Here is a 17718-nt window from a genome sequence, read left to right on the forward strand (position 1 = left end):
GTCTGTGGAGGGTCTGATCAAAACCACATCCCACAAGAAACCTCGAAGGCGAGGTGGGTCTGAGCTGAGGCCAGGTTTATTTTGATCCAGGATCCGGATCACGGTGAAATCAGCAGCTGGGTCAAGTTCCGGTCGTGGCTTTGTTTGGACAGATGCTCCTCTTCTTCTCCTGCTACTAGGAAAACACCTCTGGGTGGCGCTACCTGCGGACCTGGACCCAGAGGCCTCTGGAAACCCAAAAGAGGTCTGAGGGTTTGTTTATGTGGTGAGAACAGAGCCGGAGTCCTGCTGAGGTCACAGACCGTCCGTGTTCCGATAGTGAACTGTGTGAAATCACACTCACACTCACACACACACATACACACACACGCACGCACCTCACCCCGCCCCTCCGGACCAGCCCCACTGCAGCGGCAAGCGCGCTGTCCGCGAACTTCCCTCAGTTTGTCTCAGAGCCGAGCGACAGAACCTGGACACTGAGGGACCGATATCACCTGGTCCTGACACAGAGGACACACGAGGACAAACTCACAACGGTTGGGCTTATCCGGGACGGTTTAAATCTTTTTTTTTCTCCGCGGGCGCGCGGCGGTTTTACGCGTGTCCAGGTCGTTTCCACGGGTCTAGGAAAGTCCTGAGGGTTCCGGGTTCTTTTTAATCTTCTCCTCTCGAACATTGTCCTCGTGGCGCGCTCACGGGCTGACCGACCAATGACTTATTGATTGATCGATTGACTGATTGATGAACAGATGCGTCATGTGTCGGATCTGAGTCCAGTTCTCATCATGGTTCCTCTTCAGCTGCTGCTGCTGGTGATGATAATGAAGGTTAGTTCATGAAATCATTGAGTCTTTGATGAAGTCATGAATCATCAGAGACAAAGTTCCAGAGACAAAAGAGATAAGAAAAAAAACAACTGAACTGTGAAGTTAAAGTGGTCAAACTTGTTTTAGTCAAAGATCAAACTGAAGAACATTGATAAATCACTTTTTTTTTCAGTTATTGATAATCTATAGCTATGGTTCTCACACTGTGGTACGTGTAGGCTACCATCAGTGGGGTAGAAAGAATCAGTGGAGGAAAATCATAAATACTGTTCTACTGTTATAAACCAGGGTATGTGATCAGAGTGGAGCTGAGGAATTTTGAGTGGAGTGTGTAGAAAATTAAATTAAATTAAATTAAATTGAATTAAATTAAATTAAATTAAATTAAATTAAATTAAATTAAATTAAATTAAATTAAATAATAATAACAAGAGTCACCTTATCGCTCATTCCATCTTAATCTAATTTTACTATACCAGTGTGGGAAGTATATGTGAGGGAGAGGAGGATGATGAGAGAGGGATTTATCTTATTGGGAATATATCTGCCTCCTGTGAGAAGTCTCTTTGAGAGCTCAACATTTTCTAAAAAGCGTGAGAACCACTGCTTTATATGATTCTGCAAATTCAGCACAGACTCAGTGCGATACAATACGATACGATACAATTATGTTATACTTTATTTTTTCCATTGGGAAATGTGATTTGGGCTCAGTGTTGCTGCATTCAATAAATACAAGCTATACTCTTCATAATCACAGTTAATAATTAAGTAGAATAGGAAAATAAATTAAAACCATTTACATTCTAATTATCCAGCCAACAGCATTGCACAGACCTCAGTACTGCACACTTATCTCAGTACTGCACCGATCTTAACGTTGACAGCAAAATAGATGGCACAAATGAGTTTTTAAAAGGATTTATTCCATTTTTATTCTATTTTACTCTGTATCTTCCTTTGGCTGGTGAAAGCTCATACTCAGAGGGACAGTCAGAGTACAGGCTAAGACTCAGTATGGACTTCAACTCACTACAGACTCAGTACAGAGGTCCCAACTCTTCCTCCTCCACTGGTAAGGAGGGCACAATCTGGGGCACACGGCCTGCAAGGTGAGGACCCTCGTGATGCCATCTGGGCTAAAGGTGCTACCGTACCTGCAGAGAAGGAAAAGTTGGGACTTCCTAACCCAGGAAGACACCGTTCATGTCATGGTTTCTTCTAGTTCCATCTATCTGCAGTTGTCTTCCCAATTCTCCCAGCTCCTCAACAGGGATGTGGATGAGAATACAGAGATTGTAGCGGCTCCATTACACCCAACGACCACTGGTTGTGCTCCTGATGTGTGCATCGGAACTAAACCTGCTGATGCGTTTAGGTTAGTGCACTGACACAAGGTTACACTTGTTCAGGCTAGTTCAGGTGTAGCATCATGTAGGCTTTTGTCCTGAGACTACATCCACTTTTTCAAATATGTGAATTCTGCTCTAGATACACGTAGCTGTACACAGCTTTTGATACACAGCTGGAACACTTGTCTGGATGCAGATGTAGATTCTTTTATGGAAAACATGTTTTTCAAATGTATATGTAGTACAATGGATGTAGCCTGAGTCTGTTCTGAGCTGTGAAACTGTTGTCTGCTCAAACAAGAGTTAGAGCAAGGAGGAGGAGGGGGGAGCCAGTTCACATGTGGGTGACAGACATCTGAGAGGAGGGAGGGCGGGGTCAAAGGAGAAACACACCAAAGAGTGAAAAAGAAGACAGTGTTTCACATATGTGAACATATGTGTATGTGCCACGTTGACACCCACAGGAACACACCCAGGTCCAAGTCCAGATACAGATTCAGATTCAGATTCAGATTCAGATTCAGATTCAGGTCTGGGCTCTCTGACAGTCAGTACAGTCAAATTCACTGCTCAAAGGAGTCCGAGTTTACAGATTATAAACAAAGATCAGCGAATGCCGCTCATTAGTTTGTCTGTTTTCAGGTGTGCGGTGGCAGCAGAGTGACAGACTCACACACTGAGCGCCCAAGAATCAAACGTTACGCCATCAACCCGGTGGGACACAAGTGGACGCACCACAACATTACATACAGGTGGGAGGGCTTGGCCTACTGGTGTGTCACCAGGTGACCTGTAGGTTCAGGTGATTTTTGCCCCAAAAAACTACAGTTTCCATGATGCTCTGCAGTGCAGCAGTGTGTTTCAGCTGAACCTGCCTGATCAGCTGCTTTTTGATTAGACAGCCTGGATTTATCGATCAGATTCCTGAAGGCCGGTCAGTCTGCATAGAAAGTGGAGCTTTGGTGTTCAGACTCTGTGTTAAACTCTGCCCTATTGTAAATAAATGAAATAACCCAGATAGTGAAGGGGCAGAGTCTCTTTTTTGTCTTAGAATCATCAAGTTTCCCAACACTCTCAACGCTGATGACACAAGAAAGGCCATCAGCATCGCCTTCACCAAGTGGAGTGATGTGTCTCCTCTGACCTTCTGTGAGGTCACTGATGGAAATGCTACTGCTGACATCACCATAGGTACAAGCAGGAGACGGGGGAGTTGAGGTTTGTGGTTTTATGAATCTAAAATCATGGTCCCTGTGTCTGTGTTAGGTTTCTACACCTTCAACCACACCGACTGCTGGTCGTCTCCTCTCCACCCTTGTTTTGACGGTCTGAATGGTGAGCTGGCTCATGCTTTCCTGCCACCACGAGGAGAAATCCACTTCGACAACCACGAGTTCTGGATCCTCGGCAAGTCCAGGTTCAGCTGGAAACAAGGTATGAATAGAGAGAGACTCAGAGACGTAGAGTTAGGGCAGAGACAGCGACATAGAGATAGAGAGACGCAGTGACAGACAGTCTAGACACTGTGTTACGGTAACATAAGTACCACACAACATTGTCAACATAGACTCAACACCCTGAGGTTTAACGAGAGAAATGGAACAAGAACCAGGATCCACCTCAGGTCCAGGTTCTGTTATCTCCGGTGCTGCATCTCAGACACCTTTGTTTGTTCAATAATCTGGACTCGGGGTCAGAGATCCTCTCAGTGAACTCTCTGAACTAACTGCGTTCTCCTGTAGGTGTGTGGCTCAACGACCTGGTCCAGGTGGCAGCTCATGAGATCGGCCACGCTCTCGGCCTGTGGCACTCCAGAGACCCCCAGGCTCTGATGCATCCCAATGCCACCTACACGGGACAGAGGAACGTTGCTCAGGACGACATCTGGGGCATCCAGCGTCTCTACGGTAACCGCAAACATCTTGCTGCGCATGTGCGTCTTACTTATTGATGTTTTAGGTGTTTGGGGCTATCTTGAATAAACCTGGTGTGACAGAACTTTTTCACTGCAGATATGGGTTGGGTCACACTAATTACATGACATTTTCTGGGAAAATGTGTTATTTTATACTGAATATTTGTTTCCCGTGTTTTCTGGAAGTGTGCCACTAAAGTGATTGAGAAATATTTATCCTGTATGGTCATTATAGCATTGCTAATGACCATAACAACAAATCTAATGGTGGCCTAAGACTTATGAGCAGTACTGTACATATTACTTATATAATTTCCACTTGTCCCACCAGTAGGGGGCAGCCAGCATAATCAGTTGAAATCACAAAGGACTCAAGAAGGGTCCAAAGTCTGTTGTTTGTGTCTGATAAATGGATGTGTGTTTGGAGAAGAGAACAGGAGACAGAGGTGGGTGCCGTTGCTCTGAATCCAACATGTTTACATGAACAGGATATATACTGTAGTGAAGAGGATTAGGCTGCTACGTGAATATGGAAATCACGTAAGGCGATCCGTCATCCGTGATAGACTGATCTGATTCTGAGCGAACTAGTGACACGCTCTAATTGTGTTCTACATCATGTTTAGTGTTGAAATGTAAATACAGCACAGTACATAGTTTAACATTTTAGAGGAAGCTGAAGCTTCATTTGCTGTCTTAGAGCAAGGATAGGACAACATGTACTGTGGACATGCTGTTGTTCTATAAGTGGCTTCTTTGTGTGTTTGTGTTTAGGTTGTCTGGACAAAAAACGAGTTTGTGATCCTTGGGCTCGACTTGGCTTCTGTGAGCGGAGGAAGACTTTCATGAAGAAGAACTGTCCTCAGCGCTGTGACCTCTGCTTTGGTGAGTCTGACCACACGCTCATTACCTCCGAGTGTCGTATGAATCTCCACCTGCCTCTGGTGGGAAAGTGACTTTCTGTCTGTACTTCTGTCTCACCTACAGAGCCTCTGGAAGCAGTTGCCACGCCAACGCCGCCTCCAGCCAATGTCAAGATCAAGATGGTTCCGCGAGGGAAGGTGGTCGGTTTCCGGTGTGGAACCAAAAATCCGCGCTCTCCGCCGAAAGTCAGGTCAGTTGACTATCAATGTGGAATCAATGCTGAATCAGAAAGGCCGAGCCTGACTCATTGATGTCACTTCCTGTGTCCCGCAGCTGGTATAAAGACGGCGAGCAGATCCTGACCTCCATCCCTGGCTACATCATCATGAAGGGCCGCGACCTTCGCATCGTTGCCAATGAGTTCAACGAGGGTGTCTATACCTGTCGCATCCATCGTCGTGGCGACATTATATCTGCAAACTCCTGGGCGATCCGACTTAAACCAGAGGAGCCGTCCAACAGCTGAGGACAATGACAACAAGTGTCCTGACACATCTGTCCAACAGCTCAGGACACAGGCAGAGGAGGAGGACAACAACAACAATGAGTGACAGCAACAAACAATGGCAACTACAAACAAATTTAAGAGACAACAACTAACAAACATACTGACTCAACAACCAATTTTCAGAGATACTGTACAAAGGAGATTTGTTTACTCAAAGAAAAACTAATACAGTATTAATGGACAAGCCCTGGTTTGACTTCATGTCCATGTAACAATTTCAGCATCATGTCCTTGTGTTCTCATGTTCTTCAGGAAAACTCCTGGACATCATGACCTCATTCTCCCGCTTGGATCACTGCGTGTCTGTTTACGCATCCCTGTAACAGTTCAGCGGGCTGTCTTTCGTCCAGGACATCATGTCTTCGGTGTCTTCAGTGGGTTGTCCACACGAAGTAATTCAGCTCTGTTGAATTTAGACCATCTAATGCTGATGACATCATCCAGCAGGGCTCATGTGGTGGAGCTTAATCTCCCTGACCAATAATGTCAAACACCTGATCCTCTTTAAACTGATATTGCCCTCTGCTTGTCAAATGTGAAAACACATTTTGTATTTAGTTATTACATTTTTTTCTTTCTAGATATATATATATATATATATATATATATATATATATATATATATATATATATATATATATATATATATATATATATATATACATATACATATATATATATATATATATAGAACAATTCATAACGTTAGAATCTGATCATCGCTCAGACTTGGCACTGACTTGTCTCTTGAACTTTTTTTTATTAGTAGTAAAGTTTTTAATAGAAAATGCTGCGTTTATTGAAATTGATACAACCTTGTTGTTTTGAAAACTGAATCCATGATCATAATCTTCAACATTTGTCCGTGTCCCCCTGTGTGTTCCTACATATGAACAGTTACAGACGGAAGCTTTACACATGTCCACTGTTTGACTTCTTTCACCCACAATGCACTGCTAAGCTGTTGCCAGAGGGGTTTTCCTCTGGGGAGGAGTTTGAGCATCACTGAGATTTCATTTCACCTTTACACCACATGTTCTGTCTGTTCTACGATTCATATTAAAACAAAGGTCTAATTAAATGTCGTTTCAATATTTGTTGTTGCAGAGCAGCTGCAGACAACACTTCATGTGAGGGATGAGGATAAGAGACAAGAGGGTGTTTGAGGTAGGAACACATGTATCATATTTAAAGAACAAATGAACTGCTTAAATTCACTGTTAGCCAGCCTTTTCCAACAGGAAATTAAAGTTTGTTTGAACATTCTCCCACAGCAAAGTCATTAAAGAAAATCTGCGATTTTGCAACTCGGCTCAAGTTCATCAACTAGGAGTTCTTGATCTACCGATACATCTGTTAGTAGTTTTCAGGTGACTTAGGTGGTTAGGATCCTTAACCTCAATCTCCTGTGTCACAGTGAGCGAAAAGTGCTGATTTCCTTTATGAACTTTGGTGTGGGAGAGTGAGCGGATTACAAAGGGACACAAAGCTGTCAACAGTGAGATAAAGAAATGAACATCAAGATGCATCATTTAAATTTTAGTCATGTGATGTCATAAACAAGTAACCCTGTCTCAACAGCACCACCATGCTGACACTCCGAGCTACTGCAATGACATTGAGCTGAATCTGGTTGGTCCTGTGCTGTCATTGAAGAGAGCTATGGGCCAATCAGAGCACAGGACTGAAAGAGATGTGACTTCATCTTTGTGTCCCTGAGCCATGTCCTCACACTGGACATGTGGACAGTCCTGAACTATGACATATGAGACAAACGTGACATCCATTTTCAAATCAAACTTTATTGTGTGAACACGATTGTTCAGATGAGGCTGCACACAGTGCAGGCACACACCTGGTCAGCATCTCCCAACCTTCTGATTCAAAAGACCTTCATCACCTTCATCACATCCTCTGAGAAGGAGGAAGACAAGGACACCGCTGAGCTCAGGTCTGTCCTCATCCCCCCCCCGTCTTGTCCTCTTGTGGAGAAGTAAGACGCATCATTCTCAGAGGAGGACATACCTGAGCTCAGGTCTGTCCTTGTCCTCTAACTTGTGTCTGAGGAGGAGGAAATACCCGAGCTCAGCTCAGGACCAACTCTCATCACATAGAGATTCATTTATTTTGGCTGCGGAAAAACACGAGCAGGTTGGACTATGACTCTGCCCGCACCCCCCCCAAAGTTTAATCAGAGGGGGCGGGGCTTAAACACAGGTAAACAGAGAAAGGCACATGTATGGCTTGTTTACAGGCAGGAGAGACACTGAGAAGGTCAGTGGGTGGCAACACATTAAATCAACATAGATAACAGGCAGAGACGCTGGTTATCAGGGGGGTGATGTTCGACGGGGGCGGGGCTGGTTCTCAGGGTTTGTTTGGTCAATTCTGGGCAGGAATGTCAGAGTTCAGGAATGTTCTGGTGGTTCAGGTTCGGGTGGGAACACGACAATGCGTCTGACGATGCTGGCTTTCATGGCTCAGTCTTCAGCTGCTCTGCGTCGTTGCCCCGCCCCTTTTGGTGACATCACTTTACATGCCCATCCTGATGCTCTGGATGATCTGGAAAATGGCTGCAGAGAAAAGAGTCAGAAGAAGTAGCATTAAAAGGGATAGTTACATTATTTTTTGTAAATGTATAGTTGCACGATGTTCTCAGACACAAGAGCTGACTGCACTTTGATTAACTAGACACCAGAAAAAGTAATAACTTAAGTCGATATCACCTTACATCTACAATATGTTCACAAGAAAGAAGCTGCTGTTTGTTGATATTTTATACACCAAAGTCGTAAAATAACACAACTGAAATTACTATTATAGAGGCAGCAGTGGATCAACAAATCCTGAGTGCAAAGATGTAAAAATCACTCATTTTACCTATGGACTTTAGTGTAAGCGAGTGAGTAGTGAGCAGTCTAAAGAGAGATAGAAATGTTAGTTTCCTGTTAAAAAAATGGCTGTTTATAACAGCAGAATTAAGGAGTGAACACACTATTAAAGTATAGTAGACTTGGGCTGATGTAAAGTTTATTAAGTCACCATTTTGCTATGTGGCCAGAATTGAAACTTTTGAATTTGACCCCACACCACAAAGTACATAGTATATATACACAGGAATGTGTCAATTTCAGCTGTCAGAGTGAGCCTTCTGTTCACTGCCTCGTCTTTTTCACATCTGGTCTGATAAACCAACTTTATCTTTTAGCCCTGAGTGTATGTGTCCACACAGACACACAGACACACACACACCGGTTTTGCCAGGTGATTTTCTGTGTGAAGTCAAAATGACATTAATTCTGTGGTTAAGACAACAAACTGACCCAGGTCACATGAAATGTTAACAAAAAGCCAAGTGGTGATGGTGTTAGACAAACAAACATCAACTGTATCTCAGAGTATAAGTTAATTAAACACTTTGATTTAAGTAATCGCTATACAAAATAGACAAGAAGTGGAAAACTTACCGGATCCACAAACAACGAAGAGGAAGAGAGCAAGAAGCCAGGGACCAACACCTTTGTCCTCAGTCATGTTCCTCTGTGACACACACACGTACACACACATTAATTATACTAATCACAGAGAAGAGTCAGAGTAGTGACGTTGTTGTTCTTATAAATTAGGCGTGTGATTATTTATTTCCCTGAACTTTCACAAGACTCATCACAGCATTTGTAACTGCTGCTCTTTTCCAGCTTGTGTCCCCATTTAACCAACACACATCAAAAACGTATACACTTGTTGATGTAATCGTCGACTGATCGATCGTTGAAGTTTGTTTGTTTGTTCATTCAGAAACAGACCCATGACTCATCACACACAGTTGAAGTGATTACACAGTACTGATCACACACAGCCAGAGTATTGATGAGGTGTCAGTCCAGAGGAGCAGATAGTCTCGGTGTAAACCGGACCCGGACTCAGCCCCTCACTGTCCCTGGATCTCTAGAACATCCAGACTTTGATTACAATCTCGGTGTTTTAAATAGTTTATTTTAACCGATTTCTCAATTTCCGAGCGCGTTGTAATACTCACGTTTGACTTGGCCACGTTCCCTCGCTGAGTGATGTTCTTGCTGTGCTTCTCGTTCGCCATGCGGATTCTTTGCTTCGCCACCATTTTTGCTTCTGTCTCTCCGGTGTTTGACTCGCGGATTCGGTTACAGGTCGGTATCGGGTCGGTGTTCACTCCGGACGCTGACGGACTGAGAAACTCTCCAAATTGTCTACGTACTCAAAAACCAGAGGCCCCGCCTCATCTCCACCCCCAACGTCCCACAACTCCCACAGACTTCCGCGTAAAGCTGATGCCTCCCAAAACGAAATGTCCGGTCTTGTCCTTCAAATTAAATCCAGAGTTATTATTCTATTTTTAAAAATATTTTTAATTAAACATCGTACCAAGAGTTAATTGATTGTAAATCAATCAAATACAGGAAAGAAAACAGGAAAATATGAATTTATTTTTAAAGTAAAAACAGTGTGCCGTGCTGAATGCAGTATTGGTTTATGTAATCTCTATAATAATTTGAATCAGTTGTCAGTTATTAACCTAATGTTCTGCTCTTGCGTAAAACTATTTTTTGTTTGTTTAATATATTTTCTCCATCGTTTTTGTGACTTTTTCCTTTCAATTGTATGTATATTTGGTTGCAAATGTATTAGACCACTGCACAATGTAAGGTTTATGCCATAGCTGCCCTAAATTTACAAAATGATTTTTTATGTTGCTGTAACCAGTATGTAGAAGCTCTTTAACCGAAATTATATTTTTTACTGTTAAAATGTAATTATTATTGTTATCTATGAATTCTCAAATTTACTGTTTTATTAAAAAAACAGGGGAAACTTTTTTTTTTCTTTATTAAGATAGTTATTTACTTGTATTCCTGAATTAGTTTTTTGTTTTAATGCTTGACTAATTTCTGACTTCTCAGAGAAGCCCAGTGAGCCCGCTCAAATTTAGGTATAAAAATGTGAATCCAGTTTGTTATTTGACAAATAAATAATAATAAAATTTTAAACAAGTTTTTTGAAAGATTTCTAAAAATAGTTATGTTTTCTCGTTTTTAAGACACATGCACTGTATATTTCTGCTCTTTATGATGATGAATGTGAAATGATTTGCCAAAACATAATCTGTCGTTATAAGACGTGGAATACAACAACAAAGTAATATGTATATTTCACCTTTGACAGTTATGTGATTTTGTCCTCTCTTAACCTAAAGTTTTTTGTTCCCCTGCGTTTGCTTTTATTTTGAAAACGGAAGTTGTTTTACTCTCCATTGTTATAAAACAACTTGACGTAGCTGAAAAATGTATACATTTATTTTTTTTTAAAATGTGTCATTTTATTAAAAAATAAACGTGGTGTGATTTCAAACATCAAATGTGACGTCAAAAACGTTGTTTAGAAGATGTCCGTGTAGTTTTATTGACGACGTGTTACACGGAGAACTGTATGTACGCTGATGTGGCACTGACTGACCCGCCCCTCGCTGCCGTTACGTACTTCCAGGTCACGGCTCTTTCTTCTTCCGGCACACGCACGCATGAAAACATGGTGCCCCCAGTCCCGCTGTTAGCAGGTGGGTGATTTCACTTTTCATTAAATACTCTTTGTGCAATTGCAGTGAGATGAACCGGAACACCTGCGGCCACACGGTCACACTCAAACACTGGCCCGCGGCCCCAAGCTGACCCGCTGTGTCAGTGGAAAACAGGCTAAACCAAACTTGGCAGACATTCAGTCAGGCACATTTCAACTTTAATGCATTTTCGTCTTTGACACATTCGCTGTAAATGTTCTTTTAAGTGGCTGCACCCAACAACTCTGTTTATGTGGGTGAATGTAGGTTGTAAACAGGTAATATGCTGTGACGTCACGTCTGTTTTGGGAGTTCCCACTATCTGGGATTACAATTGCAGATTTCTGTGACGTGATTCTTACTAGTCAAAATTACAGTTTCAGGAAAGATGCAGCTCCCTGTTGGCACATTAAAATAGATCACAAGCACTGTATGCTGGTGAGTTGGACAGGGTTTTTAAGTCACTATTGTAACTATTTTTAAACCCCACGTGATATCGTATATTGTCCCTACACTAGACAGATATTTAGCTATCTGAAACTGAATTGTAGATATCTATAGTGAAAAATCCCAAACACATGAATGGCAATAATAGTTTGGATCTTACTAGCAAAAAGTGAATATATGTGGATATATGTAACCGTAGTAGTAACAATGACATTGCAGATCTTGATAGTGAATATCCTGTGTAGCGATTAAATGTGAAAATGGTTTGCTGTATAATGTTTGGGGAGATAACCTATTTACACTGATGTGTTAAGTTACAAACAATAAAAGGGTATATATAAATACAGGTCGTGTATCATTATATTTGGAACCTGATAGTCATCAACTGACTCAGCTTTCAGCTGGATCCATGCCCCTCATCAGAAACATCATCAACACAGATTGAATTAGCGCTACATTAGTAAATAGCTCAGTGAGGTAGGAAGTGACCTCATCAATGTTCACCCTCAGGTGACCATGATCACCTCACCTGTTTCTGTGTGAGCAATTTTTTAAGTAACGCTCTTTCCACAAATATGTATTGTTTCAGTGCGCGGCTCACATGGTACGTCTCTGCTCCATGGGCCTCCACAGTGTGAGCAGCATTCAGCCATCTTCAGGTAAAGACCACTCAAATCATCACCATCATCATCATCGTCATTGTCATCATTATCATCACCACACAGTGATAGAGCATGTGTTTGTGTGTGTGCTCTTTGTTCAGGGTCGGGGCCAGCAAGTGTGTGACCTTCAGTAGAGATGGGACGCTGTTCTCTTGCTGTGACGGAAACAAGTAACTATCAGCATGAACATTCGTGCATCATCTGTTTGTGAACAGGAGACAAACGAACATGAGACAGAGCTGACATTTAAGTGATAGTACAGGTTTTATAAATATGGACTGCCAAGGTTTCTGATAGGGCAAACAGTTGTATCTTAAGCTGGTTCCTGGTTATGGTATTGTGCACAGTGAAGTCAGGACAGACAATGTTTCAGTACCTCATACAACCAAACTTAAAAAACGTAACTATCCTTTAAGACCTGTTAATCACTTTATACAAGTCTGTCTGTTTTCCCAACTCTATGTCTGTCCTGTCTTTCTGTGTCTCAGAGTCTCCGTGGTAAAATCCTCAGATGGCTCCATCGTCTCATCCCTTGAACGCCCAAAGACGATTCTGCTGGAATTGTCTCCTATGAACAATGTCCTGGTCACCTGGCAACCATACAGCAGTAAGACGCAGTGAGATGAGTGAGATGAGTTGAGAGTTTACTGGATGAGTTTAGTGCAGACCTACTCATGTTCCACCAAGGTGACCTCGTTGCTATTGCTTGTTCAACCTGGGAACCATTTAAGAATCGGACTTCTGCAGATACCGAAAACACGTTTTCACTTGTAAAATGTCCAACTGCACAGTTTTAGGGACAGATATTTTACACTGTTATCAGGTCTTGTCTGGCCCCCAAACATTCTTGCTTCTACAGCAACAGAGATCTGGTGCCAGAGTGGAACCGGTTTTTCTGACCTGTAGTCAGTTCTTTGGTCAAAAAAACGTGAATTGCAAAATAGGTACAAGCTCGGACTGGCCCTGATGATGATGTTGGTTTAATGCAGTGGTCGCCAACATGGTGCCCGTGAGCACCTGTTTGTCCATGGGCAGTCAATAAGGTGCCTGCACAGTTTTAATGACGAAGATTTTACCTGACTGAGACAGAGTATGTGTGTGTTTGTGTGTGAAAAACCGATGAAGAGACAGTTTAATAAAACAAAAATTATACATATTTTGATTTCATAGGATCACTTGCATGTTCATATGATCACTCAGTAAAATATAATTGATATTGTTTAGAAATAAAACTGTGATAATTGTTAGGAGTAAGCACTGGAATTAATGTGCATGCAATTGAATGCATAATATTCATCATTTAGATGGTAAATTGCATAAAATGCTAATATGGTAGCCCTGTGTATTATTCTCTACCCACTCTCGGTCTCAAAAAGGTTAGTGACCCCTGGTCTAATGTGTCTGTCTCTCTGTCTCTGTCTTAAAGAGACCAAGGACAATCCTCAAGGTGAAGCGAATCTCCAGCTGTGGCAGATACAGAGCGGTCAGCTGATCAAAGCTTTGTATCAAAAGAAGGTCGACTCCTGGTCAGTGAGTGTGTGTGTGTGTGTGCGTGTTTGTGTATTTAACAGCTGCAGCTCCACATGATAAATGAGAGATGATAAAGATGTGATAAATGTATTCATAAAGTTTTTTGTTTGTGTGCATGTGCAGGTGTCCTTGTTGGTCTGATGATGAAACGCTCTGTGTGCGAAGTGTCAACAACGAGCTGCACTTCTACGAGAACAATGACTTCAGTAAGAAATCACACTGATTCTTGTTTGCCTTGTGTTAGCTTTATTAGCCTCCAGTTAGCTTCGCACACAAACTAATTGACAGTCGCCGCATTCACATTAGCTGTGCCTGGAGCAACATATGTATTTCTGCTCACATAGTTGTGGGTGGAGCGGAGATGCATCTTCATTGAGGCTCGGGTGTATTTACACCTGTGCCTACAAGTGGTCAGGCGCTATCTGATTGCAATCGAATCACAGGAAACTCATTTTAATGCCAGGTGTAAAAGAGGCCCTTGTGTGATTGAACACAGACCCAGTCTAATGTTGTCACAGGAGACCCATCCAGGATGCATTTTAATGCCGGGTGTGAACAGTCATACTTTGTTCCCCTATGAGCGGATCACTAAGATCTGACGATCTGCTCAGCTGTGTCCACACTCATCTCTCTGTTCAGACGTCATCTTTTTGTCATTTCAGACACCATCGCCAACAAGCTTCACATGCAGAAAGTCTCAGACTTTGCCTTGTCACCTGGAGTTCAGCCCAGTAAGGTAAAGGACTGCAGGAACATCTGTCTCACCTGTGTCCATCTGTCCCCCCTTATCTCTTTTTCCTGTCTGTCCAGGTAGCAGTCTATGTCCCGGGCAGTAAAGGAGCACCCTCATTTGTCCGTCTGTACCAGTATCCTGCACTCGGTGGACCAACTGCAGCACTTGCCAATAAGAGCTTCTTCAAGGCTGACAGAGTGGTAATGCAGTGGAACAAGAAAGGTGAGAGTCAAGGTCAAAGGTCAGACTGGAGTGAGACAGTGACACTAACTTGTCTTTGAACCTCTGAACACCGTCACAGCCACGGCAGTTCTGGTCACAGCGAGTACGGAGGTGGACAAGACCGGGGCTTCCTATTATGGTGAACAGACACTGCACTACCTCGGGGTGAATGGAGAGACTGCTCTGGTCCAGCTGGGTGAGTCCACTAACTGTACTGTACTGATTGTGTGACTTGTCCTCATATTACAGTCTTTGGCTGGACAACGGCATCAGGACTGATGAATTGTCTTTGTTTGTTTGAAACAGCAAAGAACGGCCCCATCTATGATGTGGTGTGGAGTCCAAACTCTGCCGAGTTCTGCGTGGTGTATGGCTTCATGCCGGCCAAAGCCACCGTCTTCAACCTAAAGTGTGACCCTGTTTTTGACTTTGGAACGGGACCAAGAAATGCTGCCTACTACAGGTGAGAACCAATATCCTGTCACACGCTTGCACACACACCCACATCTGTGGGATGATTCTACTTTCTCTTTCCAGTCCTCAGGGTAATATTTTGGTCCTTGCTGGCTTTGGGAACCTGCGGGGTCAGATGGAGGTCTGGGATGTAAAGAAGTACAAACAGGTAAGAGGAGAGGCTAAATTGTGACCTTTGTCCTTTACATCCATTCTCCTCTGACCTAAATCGTCTACGGTCTGACCTCGCTTTCTACTCTCAGGTGTCCAAACCTCAGGCTCCAGACTCCACCCATTTCTCTTGGTGTCCCGATGGTGAGCATGTCGTCACGGCAACCTGTTCTCCGCGGCTCCGTGTCAGTAATGGTTATAAGATCTGGCACTACACGGGCTCTGTGCTACAGAAGTGGGATGTGGAGGGAAGCTCAGAGTTGTGGGAGGTTCGGTGGCAGCCTTTTCCTGACGGGACCTTCCCAGAGCGGCCCATCAAATACCAAGCGGTACCCAGTGAGCTGGGCACCACGCAGCCCCCTCCCACACAGGCTTATCGCCCACCTGCACTGAGACACCTGCCGGCCACGCCCAGCACCAAACTGGTGAGGAAAGAACCATAACAAGTCAATGTGAAAATGAGCCTACTTCTCACTTGAATTATGATATCAGTAAACATTTTCCTGAGGACTTAAAGGTCTCAATTGCTAGTTCAGCTCTTCGTATGAAAAAACGTCCGTTTTTTTTTTTGTTGTGTTCCTATTTAGAGGAAGATAGATAATGAAGCACGACACATTTAAGTGGACGCCAGTGTAACTGACTGCTGGTGTCTGGTTGCAGTTGATGTCTGTAGTCTGTCTCACTTGTATATGTCTGTCTTACCCATCTGTCTCACTTGTCTGTCAGCATGAAGAGGAGCCTCCTCAGAACTTGCGTCCAGGTGTTTCAGGGGAGAAGAATCTTTCTAAATCAGCTCTTAAGAACCAGAAGAAACGAGAAGCCAAGAAAGCTGCAAAACAGGTCAGCTGACACACTCACCTGCTGACACACCTGGTATATGATGTGTTTTGATCATGTGTGTTGATCCCTCTGTTTGGTTCTACAGGAATCAAAGCCGGAGCCTCCGTCTGAACCCTCCCCTGTTAGTAGCAGCCAATCAGAGCCGAGCAGTGGGGACCCGGAGATGGACAAGAAGATAAAGAATTTAAAGAAGGTGACAAGAAGACTGGTCACATGACCCAGCGTCAGACTCCTATACTGTGCTGTGATTGGTCATTGCATGTTTCTGTGTTTCAGAAACTCAAAGCCATCGAGGAGCTGAAGGAGCAGCAGGCATCTGGAAAGGAGCTGCAGAAGAACCAGGTAAGTGACATCATCGTGACATGTGGCCTCTTATGTGGTTATTTCCCGCACTAGTCGATCTCCCTGCTTTATTGGTCGGTGATCAGTAGGAAACCAGAGGGCTATGCTACGTAGCATGTTCAACGATGCTAGGCTCTCTTGTGTGAGCTCACTTGACAAAACCTTACGTTCAAACGAGAGGTTTTGACCCAGTCAACCCAGGTTTTCTTCATCAGGCTATATGTGCATTCCAGTAAAACGGGGCATTTGTGTCACTGACTCCATTTCCACACAAATTGACTGAGCGTGTGTGGCTTTCTTTAGTCAGGAGTAACAGGTTATTATTATGTTGAGCTATGATCAGTTTAAAACATATCACAGCCAAAAAACACAACAGCTTCTTCACATGGCAAAATCTGGCTTAAACCTCAACATACCATGCAAACCCACTAATCCTGCTTCGTTGTACAGAAGTAATCAGGTCTGTCTGTGTGTGTGTGTGTGTGTGTGTGTGTTTTCTGCAGCTGGAGAAAATCCAGAAAGAGGTTCAGCTGCTGAAGGAGCTGGAAGAGCTGCAGATTGAACATTAGGCGCTGCAGGATCTACAGGCCTCTCCAAATCCCACAACTCTAAGAAAATTACAGGAATGCTTCTTCTTCTTTTTATAATACAAATGTTTAAGGTTTCATTTACATCTGACAACAGGTGAGCAGTGTGGGGCTAATGAACAGACTAATAATGTTCATGTCATTGTTCAGCCTTTGAAATCCTGGGTAATGTAGGTGAAATGAAGAATGAATATCACATATTCTGTCAGTTTAGGTTTACACCACATTAAAGTAAATAAAATCTTTAAATGAGTGTGTGTATATATCCATTTTGACTTCTTTTAATTTTATCAAGATAATAAATGTTGGTGTAAATCCCATGCAACTTCAACCTTGTGTGCCATTTAAATAACCCAGTTTTAGAAAGGTGTTATCTGTTGGAGCTCTTCCTGGTTGGTTATAAATGCTCTTTGGATGGGAACAAGAAAACTCAATTTTAAACGATAGTATGACCAAGACTTTTCTTTAAAATTTAGTTTTCTTTAAACTTCAAAGGGTTAACCAATTAAAAAAAAACTTGTGCCACACGAGAGTTCAGGTGAGATAATTATTGTTTTTTAGTTTCTTTTCTACATTGTTTAATTAAACCGTTCCTATACTTATTTAAATATG

At 42.9% G+C, this 17718-nt stretch overlaps 3 protein-coding genes across 3 annotated transcripts; 2 read left to right on the forward strand and 1 right to left on the reverse strand.

Annotated features, from left to right (window-relative positions):
- The first annotated feature begins 224 nt into the window (after window positions 1–224).
- mmp23bb (matrix metallopeptidase 23bb) lies at window positions 225–6101 on the forward strand. Its single transcript, XM_044031566.1, has 8 exons — window positions 225–827; window positions 2822–2931; window positions 3231–3370; window positions 3446–3613; window positions 3922–4086; window positions 4869–4979; window positions 5082–5208; window positions 5292–6101. The coding sequence occupies exons 1-8, from the start codon at window positions 750–752 to the stop codon at window positions 5482–5484; spliced, it is 1092 nt and encodes a 363-aa protein (XP_043887501.1). The 5' UTR covers window positions 225–749; the 3' UTR covers window positions 5485–6101.
- Window positions 6102–7308: 1207 nt separating this feature from the next.
- On the reverse strand, window positions 7309–9757 carry LOC122772965 (stress-associated endoplasmic reticulum protein 1). Its single transcript, XM_044031300.1, has 3 exons — window positions 9566–9757; window positions 8994–9066; window positions 7309–8099 (listed from the first exon to the last, which is right to left on the reverse strand). The coding sequence occupies exons 1-3, from the start codon at window positions 9647–9649 to the stop codon at window positions 8059–8061; spliced, it is 198 nt and encodes a 65-aa protein (XP_043887235.1). The 5' UTR covers window positions 9650–9757; the 3' UTR covers window positions 7309–8058.
- Window positions 9758–11062: 1305 nt separating this feature from the next.
- Window positions 11063–17359, forward strand: eif2a (eukaryotic translation initiation factor 2A). Its single transcript, XM_044032312.1, has 16 exons — window positions 11063–11119; window positions 12156–12225; window positions 12330–12398; window positions 12717–12835; window positions 13655–13754; window positions 13882–13964; window positions 14421–14494; window positions 14569–14713; window positions 14793–14909; window positions 15020–15176; window positions 15251–15335; window positions 15430–15762; window positions 16064–16177; window positions 16263–16370; window positions 16454–16519; window positions 17023–17359. Exons 1-16 carry the CDS (start codon window positions 11092–11094, stop codon window positions 17086–17088), a joined length of 1734 nt encoding a protein of 577 aa, XP_043888247.1. The 5' UTR covers window positions 11063–11091; the 3' UTR covers window positions 17089–17359.
- Window positions 17360–17718: the final 359 nt, after the last annotated feature.

Source organism: Solea senegalensis, linkage group LG8, assembly GCF_019176455.1.
Source record: "Solea senegalensis isolate Sse05_10M linkage group LG8, IFAPA_SoseM_1, whole genome shotgun sequence".
In the NCBI taxonomy this organism is placed as follows: Eukaryota; Metazoa; Chordata; class Actinopteri; order Pleuronectiformes; family Soleidae; genus Solea; species Solea senegalensis.